At 38.4% G+C, this 16907-nt stretch overlaps 1 protein-coding gene across 1 annotated transcript in view; it reads right to left on the reverse strand.

Moving 5' to 3' along the window:
- FAM114A1 (family with sequence similarity 114, member A1) overlaps positions 1–15049 on the reverse strand; it is a 36148-nt gene extending 21099 nt beyond the window's left edge. Inside the window, exons 1-5 of the mRNA XM_009332456.1 lie at positions 14708–15049; positions 12479–12566; positions 2638–2751; positions 2380–2486; positions 505–639 (exon numbers count right to left, since the gene is read on the reverse strand). Of these exons, the coding sequence (XP_009330731.1) occupies positions 505–639; positions 2380–2486; positions 2638–2751; positions 12479–12566; positions 14708–15049 (786 nt within the window). The remainder of the gene's footprint in view (positions 1–504; positions 640–2379; positions 2487–2637; positions 2752–12478; positions 12567–14707) is intronic.
- Between the last annotated feature and the right edge of the window lie 1858 nt (positions 15050–16907).

The following is a 16907-nucleotide window of genomic DNA, read 5'->3' on the forward strand; positions in this document are numbered from 1 at the left end:
TGGCAAGCCTATGACTGAAGATGCTCTTCCCCTTCTCTGACAGATGGACCCCGTCAGCCCCCAGTAGACCAGGTTTCTCAAAGCGAGTCTCATGGTCTAAGCAGCCAAACCCCTGGCTGTGGCACCAGTCCCGTAACCATTTGTTGACTCGCCAGATTCGACTGGCCCTTTCAAACCCCCTATGCTGGAAGAGACCTATCTACAGCTGTTAGAAAAATACCAACAATTTGATTCTGTCTCCAGAGTGTAATGATTTATCACCACATATACTACCTTATTAAAATCAGCTATTGTACATGTGATTATGCAGAAAAGATGATTTTACATTATCTGTTGTGGTTCTGTGAAGAAAAAGAAGGTGGAGCAACTATAAAGCACAATATTTATTTCCATAAGCCTAGCCAATATCTACTACAATAAATAAAGCCTCGCCCTGAGGCATCTGAAATTCTGGAAAAAGAATCTGAAACCGCATTGACAGAACTGTGTTTAAATAAATCCAACCTGAGACAGAGAAACTGTTCTTGCCATCAGTGTTTTGGTTCTCTTAAATCCAGGATCGCTTTCTGCAAGGACATTCATGGTTGTCTTCCCAATAAATTCCAAAGCGTCTAAGCCTCCAGATAACACACTTTTCCCCTGTATAAAGTAATGCAATGTTGTTATTTTCTTTACACTTTATGCTAATATGAACTGTAAAGAGTATTGCTTTTGCCGGCACCATCTTTGAATATTCAGGTCCCTAGATTTTCTATGCCTTAACTAACAATAGGATTGATACATTTATAAAATTATGTTACTTTGTTATGAATACATTTTCAAAAAGAAAAGAATGAACTATACAAATATTTCTAGTTAATCAAAAAGACTCACACTGGAGAAAATGTAACACCTGTTGCCAATAAAAAAATTATGAATAATACCACTTTAATTTCATCCGAAGTGGCATCTAGTCCATGGGAACATATTTTAGATATGAATAATATGGAGCCAAAGTCCATCATGAAATGGATGACCCTGCCTTACCTAACTGATTTCTAAAATTTTGACGCTTGTGATGACTCTGGAACTGTATCCAAATACGGTTGTTTTTCCTGTGGATTTGTATTCGCATTAGCCCTCACTCACAATTTTTCATGTACACTGAAGAGGAATTTTCACTGGCTAAAGATTTCCATCTCAATCTGGATTATGCATCTGTCAGATACTCACATGCTGATGTAACCTGATATATAGTGGAAAACCCTACCAAAGTCTCAAATGGCATTACAGGCAACTTACTGAGACCTTAAGTTATTCTATTTGTTTGGTGACATTCATCACTGTGGTATAGTAGCCTCTCTAGGTTTGCATAAGAGCACATTTCTCTTATCTGAAAATCTTATACAATGCTCAGGTAATCTTACTGGTGTCCAGCTCTCACAAGCCCTACGATGCTCCAGATTCTGTAGCAACAGTCTTAGGAATAGTCTATAGGAATCTCCCTCTGCTCCCAAAATCTTTGATACTAGAGTGATGAGGCACTCAGAGTGAACTGGGTATGCACTAAAGAAGAATTGCCACTTCGTAAAACATGCTCAATGGGGAGTTAGTCTCCTATGCTTTTTTAGCCAATGCTTAAAGTCTCTTATCATTTCACGGGAAACACCGTACTGAAAAGCTCAGAGGAAAACATTTGCTATGGTAACAGTCTGTAAAAAATGTTGGGGAAGAAGATGACACAAACATTTATTTGGAAACAGTATTTTGCAAAAGCTGAAACACAGAAAAACAGAAAAGGATGAAGTGCAACACAAAACAAATATATGGAGAGTGTAATAGGAAAGAACCGTGGACAAAAGATTTTGCCTCACCGAGTCTGCAATCAGACCACCTTCTGAGAAGGCCAATATGAAATGAGAGACTAGACAGAGAGGTGAAGGCAAGGGCCAGGGACTAACAATATAGTTTAGTAAAAGCCTTAAAATAAGCAAATGGAGCATTTTCTTATTTTATCTGCCTTCAAAAATGATAACAAATCTTATCATACTTTCTCTGGAAGGACTTAACTGTAAAAAAAGATTAGATGATGGTACCACAACTATAAAAAAGATTTCCCAAGAATTTGCAGAATTCAATGTAGTTTAGGAGAAGACCATATTTTTCACTGAAACTGGTGCCAAAGTAGCAACTGAATTAGTTGTGTTTGGCTTTATTTTTTTTTTAATTTGATACAGTTATTTTGCCATGGAAGAGACTCTAAACAGACTTACAATAGAACTGTTTTTACAAAGACCTACAACTTAACAAACTCTTCCTGTTAAATGTGACCTATAGTGAAGTTACGCCTGAAAATTATGAAGAATAATAAGAGCAGAGAGGCCAGCTAAAATTACTCACTGTGTTCTGTACAGCATTAGTGATAGCTGACAACATGCCACGAGATCCAGATGAAGGAGAAGAAGGAATATTCTCAGAACAGCTTTGGTCCAGAGAATCTTCTGCTTCTAACAAAAGAAAAAAAGCAAGCTACAGCATACTTTCAAGTCACAAATTACAGTAAACTGGACTCTGTGATCAAAATCTTAAAATTTTGTAAATTGGACTAATTTGGCAGTGTCAAAGAGTTTTGTCCAATTTCAGTGAACTTGAACTTACGTATAATTGGTGTTTCAGCTGCAGGAGGCTCTGCTGTTTCTGAAGATGCTGAACTTGCGTTATGAATTCCTAGGGTAGTTCCTGCTTTCTCCTTTACTGCTGTTATCCCATGACCTGCAGTAGAAGCATATAGATTATATGATTTGAAAACTTATTACTAACAGTGCATAGTATTCTTACACTCTATGAATGATGACAATCAGAATAACTATTAAACTTACCTCAATTGCTTGATTTTTTTCTAGGTTAATAATTCACTTGTTCTACTATAGCCAGTATATTAACTGACTAGAAATGATTAAGCTGAAATATAATACAAATGACTCTGGATCTGAAATGTAAAACGTGTTTCAGTGGCACACGTAAGTTTAGTTCCCTGCTTTTCAAAATACTAAATACTCTATTACAATCAGTTTAAACAGAAATTGATGGTCCTCCTAATGCCGTAGGGTTTGGCCTCATCTGGTTTTCAGAAGTCTAGAACAATTAACCCACAATTAATGGACTGTGGGTGACTGCAGGGCTGAGGTAAGGAATCTGTTCTTCAGTGTGCTGCATAGGTGCTATGTTAAGTAAGTATTTTAGGAATACTGAGCCAGGTCCTCAAAGTTACTTCAGGATTTAAGCTCCTCAGGTGCTCATTTGAAGTCAAATTCTAAAGTGTCTCTCCTCAAAGCTGCTGTTAAAATATACTTTGTAAAGTCTGTTGGTGTCAGATGACACAGAATTATTGTTCCAGTGGTAGCTCTCTCCTACAGAGATCACCTGACACATACGTAGTGACTCCCTAACTCTCTGTTCTATTAAAATGGTCGAGTTCAATGTAAAGAATATATGTTATTAGTGTTTTTATCCGAGTAATTTGACAGAATGGGATTGCTTTACTGCTTTTCTACACAGAGTTATTTACACTAGCAGATCACATGGACTGGCAATATCCCGCTATAGGATAGGGTGGGATTGCCTGGTAGTCAGCAAAAGGAGGCAGTAGCTTCCTAATCTCCACCAGCTGTAGTTGAAAAATGCTGCCCTTAAAAAAGACTACCCTCAAATTGTCTGCCTATTCTGCTTCTGGATATATCCACAAGTATGTTCATGATATGCTTCTCTCATTACAAATGATCCAGCTAGCACATCTTAGCTGGCAGTTTCTGCAGCTGAGACACAGTAAGTAAACAACCAACCAGGCGAGCAATATTTCTTTCCAACACAAAATGAAATGGCTTCAGTGACCTTATTTCATTTTTTTCTTGTACAGTACACCATTACTGCATCTCACACAACGCTGATCACTTCTAGCAGTAGGACAATACAGAGTGCTTTAAGTATCTGCCTAACTACTTATGAGAAGTATTAATGACAATTTCATACTTCTTTGCTTTGTTACCTTAAACTGAACTGTAAATAGATAAATGATTTCAGAAAAGCCATTAATACAGATGCTCAGGCAGATACCTAGACATCTAAGGCATGAAGTCAAGCATAATGATTCATTAAATATTGCCCATACTTTCCCACAGTTGTGTGCACTTTCTATTAGAAAAGTTCAAAGCATCTTTTCTGAGTTATATTAACTATAGCAAAATAGCCTATCATCTGCCAGTGCTCTGCAGTGTTCTGAATATACATATACATATATGTGTGTGTGTGTAGTCATACAAATATGCTTTTGAACATCTGATTACAGAAAGATGCAGCAAAACCATTTGAAATGGAGTAGGAAGAAGGAAAGCTTAGATTTATGATTCTATGATTTCCAGATGGGTTGCACATCAGGTGCTCTATGAATTCAGTAATAAATACACTCTAGAAAACATATATGAAGCAGCACTACTGAAAGATTATATACCAGAAAACGGGAGTATCTGGAGGTAAACACAAAGAACAGATGTCCCCTAAGGAACAGATGAGCACAAACAAGTGATTTTCTATATGACAGCATAAGCTGCATGGTATCCCGATGTTTTACACTGAAACAGAGAGACTAGGCAGGTAAATGCTTTTACCTGTCTAAAGAAAATATGACCTTTGTCTATTTTATCTCATGTCTTACAAAATGTAGCAGTACATCCAACTGTACATGACATACTAGGTTACGCACCACCGTGATTTAAGTCATTGCTGGATGACTTCTTGCCTTTCGCAAAATCTGTTCCAATGCAGATACTGGAGAGCGGCGTACTACTTTGTCTAATCTCCTGCATATTTTAATTGGTTCAATGAAAATATTAGCATGAATAGATTCTGGAGTCATTTATTTACTCTCCAAATTCCTGGGACTCACTTAAATAACTATTAATTGTTCTTTTAAACTAATGTAATAGATAGTCCACGTCACATTCCTTTCCAGTCCTCCTCCTCAAAACTTTTTAAATGAGCAGAAGAGTTCTACTCTTTCCATTGACTTAATTTTTCTTAAGGACTTGACTTGCTAACAGAATATTATTGTCCTGTAATTATATAAAAATTAACTACGAACATTAAGCAAAAATTTCCCTTTAACGGTGCGCAAAAGTGTTATGGATTTTCAGATTAATTTTCCATTTTTTTCTGTATCTGAACATTTTTAATATTTTTTTATATTCTGTACTTTGGTTCTCACAGTTTTGCAGACAAGCTTATACTTCCAAGAAAAGGAGGCACACAGTTCCTGTACTGATATTTACAAACTTATAAAAGGCAGCATTTTCAGGGATGTGGTTACATGCACTAGAATGATAAGAAAATATTTCAGGTCAGCTAGGAGTGGTTTTGCTGAACTAAGCTGTATGGCATGTATGTTTGACTACAACAACAAAACCAGATGAGATAAGAAGACCACAACTGAAGCAAGTCAGCACTGTTAGATACACACACATGCACAAACACGGCAGAAGCACATGTTGCTTTGGAAATGAAAATGATTATTTGTAATTTCAAAAGGCACAGAAATAAAAGAGGTTATGGGAGATGAGCCTACGTTTTAGAGATAAAGGTGCACTGGTTTTGTTACGCTGGGTGTGATAATGCAACTGAGCTGATACTGTTAAACTCAGGAACACCTCTGATGTCTCCATTTACTCATCTGTAACAGCACAGACGGAAGAGCTATGCGATGGGTATTGTTAACTGCTCACTTTTTGAAGAAAGCATGCTTTTTTTCCCCTGTGTTGTTGCTTTTGTTTTTCTTGCCTACATGATTTCTTCTCCTTCTACTGTCTGGCGATTTCAGCAGAATATTGTTGTTCATCTTGCTAGCTGGAATCTTTCATTTGAAACGGAAGGTTTTGCAAGCGGTGCCTAAAAATGTGGCCTGCCTTTGAATTTGCCTGATCTGCCCAAGGCCAGATCATAGCGCTCACAAATGCTTTAGTCAGAAACATCCCACTTCACTTTAGGCACTCTTATCTTCCACCTCCCAGCTTAGTAGCTTTAGATTCCCTGCAGAGCTGAAAGAGGCAGACAGACACCTCCGGAGGGCAGTTCAGCACGCCTGAAATCTAAACCATTCTCTGTAGGAATCGCTGTCCCTTGTCAATCTAGTACTCCCAAGCAACTGGACTCCCTGCTTCAGCAGTACAGATAGGGAGGATGAGTTTGAGATTTTGTCCCTGGCTACCACACAGACTTTGTCACCTGTGTTGCAGCATGGGGATGTTTCTGATGAGCAACCAATCAAAATTCAGTTTAGTAAGATGAATGAAGCTTCATCTGGTTCAAGCTAAAGATGAAGCCACTGACTGAGAAACTGAGGAACCTGAAGATGGCTGGGGTGGGAATCACTCCACTGTATGAAGTATAGGTATGTGGAAAAGCCAGCTGTGCTCTGGTTTTGTACACCAAAACAGAGGGACCCCATTGTGCTCACTTTGAGGTTATCCTACTGGCACTCCATTTCCTTCAAGGCTTTAGAACAATTCTCTTCCTTGTAGTTAAAACAAAAACACAGGCTAGATTCTGATAATACCTATGCTATCCAGTCTGTAAATCAAGAATAACTCCAATTAAGCTAGTAAATGAGACTAGTTTCAGATCTCCTTATTGCAATGGTAAAAGGTTTTAATAGCAATAGGCATAAAGGCTGACACAACAGATTATTGGTTCTCAACCTCTTCTAGATCGTAAGTCCATGTTCAAAGATATAAAGAAAGAAAACAGGACTGCCATCCCCAAAAGCATGTCCACAATTCCTCCCATCTGACACTTGCATTCAGTATTCTTAAAAAGGAGGAACTGTGAAAAACGGGTTTGCTGCTGCAGCAGCTGTAATGCGTTATTTACAAAACAGTTGAGTGACCACCATTTGATTTCAGGCACAAAACAGTTTTCCCTTAATCAGCTGAATTTATGCAGTGAAAAAAAAAAGGTCTTCTGAAGAGATTAACTGTCCTTTTTATGACTACATAAGGTATAAGCATAACATCCAGCCTTTGTTTTTTTTAAATGTCATTCTTTATTTCACAACAGGGGAATAATACCTGTAGAGAATGGAAAAGATAATCACATCATTTCAATACTTTAGTTTCACATTATCTGAAGCATTTGCACTTCCGTTCCACACAGACTTCAATTTAAGCTATGCAATGCAGATTATTACACATACCTATGTGTAATAATATCCAAGCTCATGAACACAGTGACATCACAAGTGACGTTTCATTCTGAGTGACAAGAAAAGGTTTTCAGCATACCAGGGAGAACTATGGGTGTCTGATATTTCCGTGTGCCATTCTACTAGGTGAAGAACTAGATGAGGAATATACACAAGCACAAAATAATCAAGAGAGCAGAATATTAATTACAAGCAATGCATGAGAGAGATGCATTAAGCAGCCTTATAGTATGAATTTCAGAGACCATGTAAAGTAAATAGCCGGGTTCTGTGTTTTATTACTTTTATTGTGTAAGAGGTATGACAGTTGTTAGTCTTACCAATGGCACTAGAGGTAAAAAAACCCCAAACTTACATGGAGGGAGGCACATGCATATAGCATGACAGAGAACAGACTTTGCTTGGAAATGCAGCTTGTTGAGCACTGCAACTTAAGCACCTTACGAACGCCATAGTTCATCCATACAAAACAATAAAGCATATGAAAGGCAAGGCTTGTAGGAGAAGGTAGTAACTTTCATTAAGCTAGCAGATAGCTTAGTTGGAAAAAAAACCAAACATGCAAGATTTCAAGCATACAAGCTGTTTTTAGAAACAGAAGTCACAAGCTTCAAGTGCAGACTGAGAATATATTTTGCCTCACTTAAGCCCTTCGGATAAAAGGTTTGCTGTTACAGCTAAGCTGACCTAATGGCTTCTTGGTGCTGGTATGGGTAGTTCTGCTCCTCCCCTGTTCCATATTTGTCCCTACTGCTTGCCCTGGCACTTATCTCAGTGAGTTGGTTCAAGGAACTAAAGAGGCAGAAAATGGATTTTTCTTTCCTCTAGAGTTATTCTTATGTCAGTTTAGCTTCCTGAACTGGATTACCAGGAGCTCAGAGGAGCATGAGTGCTGGCACAGGGAGGAGGAAGAAACACACAAGGAAAAGAGAGGTGCAGGACTGCACATTTCAGTGGCTGCTAGCCATTAGATTGGCTTAGCTGCAATGGTAACCCACTGTTAGAGCAGAGTTTTATCAACACCGTTACTAAAACACTGGATGGTGTAATTACTGATTTACTAAAAAATACAATTTAAAAAAAAGAGGGTAAAATGGTGACAATAAGCACAACAAATTGTGTCTCCAGATCACAGTGAGCCTATTTCTCCCATCTCATCATCTCAGCAACTATTTCAGTGGATCTACTCCACTGTGGTTCCACAAGGGGGGGAACCAAACTTCTTGCACCTTTTAAGAACAAAACAAAACTCTTCACCTTATTAATGAGGCAGATTCAATAACTTTCTTAGTGTGACATCTAGTGTCAGACACTAAGCATGGTTCAGGCAGTGACTGCTACTAATCCAAATGCATTACAGATTCTGTTGTGTAGAGGAGTATCACATCTGCCTCGTGGCGCGGACCGTGATCCAAATAATGTCAAAATCAGTTCAAAGACAACAGACATCTTTAGAATACAAAACCATTGCCAAAACAATCACTGGCTATATGTGCATAGTTAGTTAAAGAGAGAGAAGATACAAATTATATGGAACTACCTTATTATTAGAAACTAAAATCAGCTATGCTAAACAAATTATAGCCATGCAGTAAAAATGCTAACCTGTTTGGGGGCTCTAAATCAGGGTTTGAAGGATAATGAAACTGAGATACTTGGAACAACCATTTCAGCTCAGTCTTAAAGAGAAAGGAATGTGAGAAAGAAATTTTTTACAGTAAGAATGATCATTCACTGGAACAACCTCCCCAGGGATGCAGTAGAGTCCCCATGGCCGGAGGTTTTCAAGATGTGACTGGACAAGGTGCTAGATAATCTCATCTAGCCGCCCTTTCCCACAAAAGCCTGGACTAGATGATCTTTCAAGGTCCCTTCCAACCTGGGCTGTTCTATGATACTATTTGTTAAAAGCTGAATGTATTTGGTTAGGCCTTTAAGATATTATCTAGTCCACCTCAAACTGTTTCTGCTATTTTTACAGAGTACAATTTTGAAGAAAAATACAAGGAATAGTAAATATTTGTCATACTTAACCAAACAAGCAGCTGTGTCATACAGAGGTAACAACAGAGCAACAGAAAAATCACATACCAAAGGTGTTGCTGGTAAGTCTAATTCCAAGAAAGCAGCTTTACTTATACCATTTGCTACACTGAAGGAATAAGCAACATTAAAATGGACTGGATCATGGCAAACCTATTTTCTGATGTAGAATAGGAGATGAAGTGATAGTTGAACTGCTCAGATATTACATATAATAAATACTTAATAAAAAGAAGAAAGCTTATAGAAATTCCCAATAGCTTTAGTTTTTTTCTCTCTCTCTGTCTCTTGCTAGGAATTATCATACTGAAGCAGATATATGGTATACGCAGTCCCACATCCTGTCTATGACACTGACAGACAGTAAATACTTCACAGGATCACGCATGAATTTCCATAACAAACAACTAAGAAATAAGCCCTCTATATCAGGAATATAAACTATTACCTGCTGCATTGATTTCCTGGAACAAATCTAAGATTATCTACGTGGTCTTCCAAGTTACCTTGGGTTCAGTGAACATGGAAGAATGTACATTTGATTTCTGCTTAATTCAAAGTCTATTTTATTTAATACATTCACAGAGAAAAGTTAGACCCAAAATTATTAGATAGTAATATGGGAATTCAACCCTACCCTGACCCCAGGGTCAAGAAGTCTGTCTAAGTTGTAGATTCCAGAAATGGGAAGGGAAAACAGGGGGAAGTGCTGCTTTACATACATCTGGTTTTAGGCTCTTTCCTGGTTGCTCTTGGTCACTGCCAGAAACTAGATAGTAGATGGGTCTTCAGTGTGACACAGTGCAACCATTCACATGTAAAATTAATTTTTTTTTTTATTTTCTTTTTCCTTTTCTGCATGTGGATGCTCCTTTGCCTAGGCAACTTGACCTGTTCCAACTGTGCTCATTTTTAAACTATTCTAAAAATATATATACATGGTGATGATATGCCTATTCGAAATAGACAACACCACACAACCTTATTGTCAGGCTGCCTAGACAACAAACTTGTTTGCATATTTACACTCTGTGAAGATAGTTATGATGCTGATACAGTCAGATGGTATGTTAAGAAGCCAGCATCAATTAAGTATGAATTTTTAAAATTTATATGAACCAAGATGTTATATGGCCTATATAAAAATGAGATCACATCATTAAGAAGTCCATGGAAATCCACAGAGATGCAATGCTGGCAGCAGGTTTTATAGACAAAAGCAACAACTGTAAAAAGGTATGTCTTGTTTAATTATTAGACAGCAAGAAGGGATACAACACACATTCTTGTTTGTCTCCCAAACTTCTTCCAATAGCATTCATCATTCTCAGGCAAGCTCACATCAGTTGGGCAAGAAAATATCTATGGCCATACTGCCCCACAGAAAATGTATACACTTTGTAACACTAAACTGACAGCTCAGTGAGGCCAAGACTCTAAGCAATAGAAGACTGTAGGTGAGATTGCCACTGCAAGCTTGCAAGAATTGTAACTGTTTGGTAACAAATAATCTTATTACTCACAAACAACATTAGAATGTCCATTTGATAGAATACTATTTATTGCAAAAGCTAAACAGAATATAAATACGGCTATCTCACAGGCAAAAACTGAATGACCTGAAAGAGCTCTGTTCCAAGAAACCCGCTGCTGCAACTATTAAAATGAACTGAAGAATTCATCAGCATTACAATTCCAACTGATCAACAGTAAAATTACTTTTATGCACATAAATTTTCTTCTTTAGTTATTTATGCTAAGCCAAATTCTTTTCAGAATGCTGCTGTTATGATGGTCTGAGAATGTAAGAGAGGCAAGGCTTGTGAAAGTCTGTGAAAGCAGTACCCTTTATTAGACCTACTAATAGTGTTGGGAAAAAAATGGGCAAAATTTTTGCACAGAGGCCCTTCTTCAAGTCTGACAGAGAAGCGCTAAACTTTAAGGTTAAATGCAAGTTGAGAACACTTATGCAGTTCCACAGCTAGTTAAGCTGTTGTCCCCATCGGCATATTCTGTGTGTTCCCATCATTTCCCATTGAGTAGCATCCGTGTGATCAAATGGTGAGCCAGATTAGGGAATTTACAAACTGATCCAGCTGAAGATCCAGCTCTTACTTCATTTGTACTTTTCAAAATCAGTCCCATAAACCAGCTCCCCACATCACTACATGAAGGCTACTGTTAGCATAAAAGAAGGAAGAAATATATTGCTGGGGCAGGGCAGGCCTGCTCCTTTCAGCAGCAACCTTCACTTATGTCAATTTAAAGACATTTTAGAAACCCATTCTGAGTTTAATTAGATATGTTAATTGGTTTGACTGTCTGAAAGAAAAGGTAGTTATGAACTTTTGAGTGTGGGTGTTACTGAAAAAAAGAGGATAGGGGAAGTTCCCTCCTTCTCTGAGAAACAGACAGAAATAATTTATTGCCCATGGAACAGAGAAGGATAAGGAGGAGAATTATTTCTCCTTGGGATCATAAAACCAATCTTTCTGTTGAATCCGTTATTTTTAGTAACTAGCAATTAATTTTAATTCCTAGTTTCATCTTTTGAAGGTGTTTTGTGGATCCTTTATGAGAACCAATTAGTTAACAGCTTAGTAGCTGTTCTGTGAGAAATTATTTCCCACTGATAACTAGGTATTTGCATGCTTTGCTTTTTGTCTGTGAGTTTTTGATATGTCATGATGAAGTTTTACCTAAAGTCTTCACAAGGACATTTTGCACTGACATACTATCAGAAATGAGAGTATAGGGAGAGAGAATACAGGGTCCATATTTCAGTATGTTGTTCTACTCTCTGAAGTCTGGTGTGATAGCTTAACAGTTTCACTGGGTGTCAGTGAAAGCTGGAATGATTTACAAGAAGTGAATTCATATTGTATAGACAGAAGTCATGGTGTATAAACCACAAACATGCACGACAGTAATTGTATCAGATTATGTATCCTTTCTGTGCAGAAGCCACAATGATGTAATTCACTACCTTTACAAACAAGCCTAGTACCTTGTCCATAATCTGACCTGAACAAATATTTATGTGCTTTGACAGTTTAGGAAGGTCCTTTTTCCTATTAAAAAAAATCGTGCTTGCCAAGCATATCAGGACAAAACTGTCTAAGAATCTTTAAGACACAACATTAATATGTCTAATGACACATTACAATCACAATTTATTTCCACGTACTTTATTGATTGAACACTTACCCACTGTGGCAGAAGCTGACGACAGGAGAGACTTCCCCCAGGTACCCCAAGCTCCCCATCTACTTGCTTTAGATGAGGAGGCTGTGGCCTATAAGAACAAAAAAATTACTCCACTGTCTAAAATTTACATTATCCAAAGGCAGGAGGAAACACTTGTCAAGCAAAGTCCAGCATGTAATAAATGATGATATGAGTAAAAATGGTTGTGCCACTAGTTACAAGGGTATACAATCTGAAAATAAGCACTTTGTAATATAATACTTGGCTTCCCTAATCACGGTGATGCCTTCTGAAGAATGATTTTCAAGACACAGAACATACAGAAAAATAGCCCAGAATGATGACTGACAAAAGCTTTGCCACCAGCTCCTCTGGCAGATGCTTAAGCTTTTGTGCAAAGTAGTCCTCGAAAGAAAGGTAGCATTCTTATGGCACTGCAGGGTTGTTACTGTTCTCACCTCACCCTTTCTTCCCCCTGGAGGAAACCAAAATCATCAACCTCACTCTGTGTCTGTGAAACTGATCATTTGGCTGTTTCAATACCAAATCAGATAGGCTAATTCAAACAGCCTTCTGTAGTGGGTTAAACTAATCTTGCAGGCTTTGACTAAAAGGCCCCGTAATGGGTTCTGCAGGCTGTACTGCAGAGCATAACTTCTAGCTGAAGAATTGTAACATCTGGTTGGGAAGGTGCTAATACCGGTGCACACATCTGTGCAGTGAACACATGAACAACTTCAATGTGAAACAAGAGCATCCATATGGAGAATTATTTGGTGTCATACTAAACTAAAGCTTATTTCACATAAGTATCCCTGGGCAGACATGCCCTTCTCTAGCTTTATTATAATGACCGATTTATATTGTCTTTATGTTCACAGTTTTGTCACCAGAGCCAGATTTTTAAAGGTCTTTTCATTCCTAAAAGTGCAACAGATTCTTAATGGGACCCTAAATGCTTACGGCCAGTGCTTAGGTTGGGTATTATGTGGAGTTCAAGCTTCTGTGCACAAGAAAGCAGAATGGGAAGCTTAGTTCACCTCACCTATTCCTGAAAGCACCTAAAACTCCAGAAATGTTTTTACAGGTGTCCTAATATTTCTTCAGGCACCTGATCCTACAAAGCCATACAAGTTTATTAGGGCTATTATTAGGGAGAGGCAGGAACCCGTCTCCTTCCTGAGTTCTACCGGGAGCCAGAATTAGAGACTTCTCTGCCTGAGTCTCCTCAGAGGTCTAACCCAGTAGATGCGCACAGGGAACTCCTAACAACCGAGTTCAGTAAAAATGCAGCCAGAGGATGTGCTGCCCACCTTTTACGTTAATGTGTGGTATTAAGCGATTATCAGTATTCTGTATTTAAATCATATTAAGAAACTGTTCTCTCATGAAAGTCTTCAGTAACACATCATCCCTACACAATCAACTCAAAACCAAAAGCTGAAGTATCCCAAGACAACTCTGCACTGTGCAGTGTACAGATCCCCTGTCACCTCTTCTAGGTAGGTCCCTCTCACTGGTGGAGGGACAAAAACAATGTGTTTTAACCTTTTCCAATTTGTGGATGCCTGAAAATTTTTCAGTGGAGATGAGAACATCTTCAGCTACACCACATGTATTGGATTTGCATGCCGTGTAGACCTTAAAAAAGCCTTGTTTTTCTTAGTTTTCTTTCATTAACTTCTTGCAATTACTCACAGGATTCCCAAAGGTCTGTGGAACACAAATCAAACACTACTGGCCTAGAACAAATCAAAAACTACTGGCCATTTCACCGAGCCTTGTGAAACATACACTTTGTAAAGTCAATGACTTGAAAATTAGCAAGTACAAGATTCAGTGCTGCATATGCAGCTTCAATTCTGTCCTCTTCTACGTTCATTCTGTGAACTGAATGAAGCAGATTTGTAGAGAAAGCCAGAAAACAAAATCACAGGAGTATTTTATCTATACAAAATGGACTAGATTCTTAATAAGATTTAGGCTCTGGTATAGTTTTATTGCAACCAGGCTAGAAAGACCAAATGAATATCATACTGGCAAAGAAAAATTCAACTGTTCCTAGTTTCCAAATGCTTGGTGTTGCAATTTAACTTATTTTATCCCCATGCAGGTTCTCTGGATGTAACTCCCTAGACTTTTGTGAAAACCAGTATGTACCTTGTACAAAATTCTGTCTTTAGAAAGCAGGAAGGGGAGGGTTTTTATGGAAAACAAAGTATTACTTACTGAACTGCTTTGTTCATGCAGTGTTTCTTCAGATTCAGGTTCTGCATCAAGGCTTACGGTCTCATTGCACTCAGTGGGCATGTCTTCAGTTGCCTCTCCATTGGAAGGCAGACTTTCAATTATTTTTTCAGTCACAGGGTTGTCGTTAAAAAATATGTCTCCGTCCTGTCCGTTACTGGCACTCTGAGTGGCCTGTCCATGTTCATCATGTGAAGGCTCGTGCAAGAGCTCAGCTTCCACGAGGTGTGGTACTGACTCGTGAGGCAATACCTCATTGCTGGGCATTTCCATTACTTCAGGTTTTTCTTCAGATGGGATGCCATCACATAAGTCTTCAGACATTTTCAATTCTGAATATAGCAAATAAATTAAGGCTTTTAGGTTCCATAAACATTTGAATGACTTTAACATATGCAGCGTTTACCATAAGCTATTGCTGAAAAACAACCCAGCCTTGATGTAAGGCCTCCTGAAGCATGGAGCCCTGTGGCACATGCATCATGCCGGCACTGATATCACGATAATACTCCGAACACTCTATTCACCTTGCAGGATAGCACTCAAGTACGAAGAGCAGCATTACTGTTTTCCAAAATACAGTTTGGTGAGGGAGAAAGGTTGTTCATTTGTCTGGAGAAGTCAAATATAAGAGCTTCCGCATGGTTAATTCCTATGTTCCCTAGTAGAAAGACCACTGGAGAACAGGATAATCTGAGCTGCAATAGCCAAGCAGCTCTTGCTATCCTTCTCATCATTTCCACATACACAGGTTCCTATAGCCTGCTGACTGATGGAGAGGAGGATGACAAACACAGTGTGACTAAAACTGTGGTGGATACTTACGTGTTGGAGAAGGGGCATAATTTGAGAACGTGACAGACCATGGTCCTTGCAGCCATTTCATAGACAGGAAGCATTCACTGCTCACACCATTCCTGCATCACTTGTCTCAAAGGCTTACTGTTTGGGGAGTGCAATACTTCTCAGCTGTTCCTAAAAGTCCAGACGTCAGTTCTGGAATTAAGCTGTGTGATTAAACTTCAATTCTGAAGCCAAGGTAAGCTTGCATGAGGTACGGTTATTGATTATATTTTTTTCTGGTAAGTTACGAATGCGTTTTCTCTTATTTATCCCTTATCTTTCAATGCAACTTTCTTTTTCTAAGTATTTTCCACCACTGCGTGGTCATCAGGCTGAGGATCCAGGAAGGGAAAGAAATGGCCATTGAGAGAGCTCTGCAGCTGATTAAGGAGTGGCACTGGCAGAGTCCAAAAGGACTACTGTACAGTGATTACTACCACTTACTTGTTGGCAACAACAGTATGCCTGGCACTCTACTCAGAAGACAACCCTTGACAGAGAGTTGTAATCGCAAGCTCTTAACTATATGCAGAGTTGCATGTCATAAAATAAACTCACGGAGTCCTCTCTGTAGATGCTGTCTTTTCATTGACTCACATATTAATTAAATATGGTTTAAAGCTTTGTACCTCTTAGGAAGGATCAAGGTTCTAAGAGAGACTGAAGAACAGAAAAAAAAAGGCAAAAAGCAAAATGTAACTGCGATTTACAAGAAGCCTGCCTAAGAAACATGTATTTAAATTAGTATATTTTATTAACGTCTACAGGATCATGTACATTTGTGGCTCTAGCAGCCTGTTTTATCTCACTTGCATGTAGATCAGCTGTTTGAACAGTTCCAAGAACAGCATTTGGGATCAGTGAACAAGAAATATAAATAAACAAATAAGCACTTGGTGCCACTTATATTACTTTAGCTTACACTACAACTTAATTATCTTTAGAAAACATGCATTTACCAGTCAGCATCTTTACATCTGCCACAAGTATTTGCAGTTTTCCATTACAAATATAGCAAATACTATAAAATGCTTTAGTGTAGATGAATATTGCTGTTGTTTTAACCTTACTCACTGTGTGATGGACAGCATCACCTAAAGAAAATTTTTGTATTTGTAAACCAAATTCCACCATCAGATATGAGGATCCTCTACTAAAACCTGTAAAATCTGTACATATGTGCATCATAATTTTGCATGAGGATTAGATCTGAATAAGAAAATGCCCAACACCAGTACAATTGGTAAAGGATCACACACAGACATGCATTTATGAAAATTTATAAATTTTTGCGGGACTGGGTCATCTTCGGGCACCACTTGGGCCAAGGTCCCTGCAG

This window comes from Pygoscelis adeliae, unplaced genomic scaffold, assembly GCF_000699105.1.
Source record: "Pygoscelis adeliae isolate BGI_AS28 unplaced genomic scaffold, ASM69910v1 Scaffold59, whole genome shotgun sequence".
Lineage (NCBI taxonomy): Eukaryota > Metazoa > Chordata > Aves > Sphenisciformes > Spheniscidae > Pygoscelis > Pygoscelis adeliae.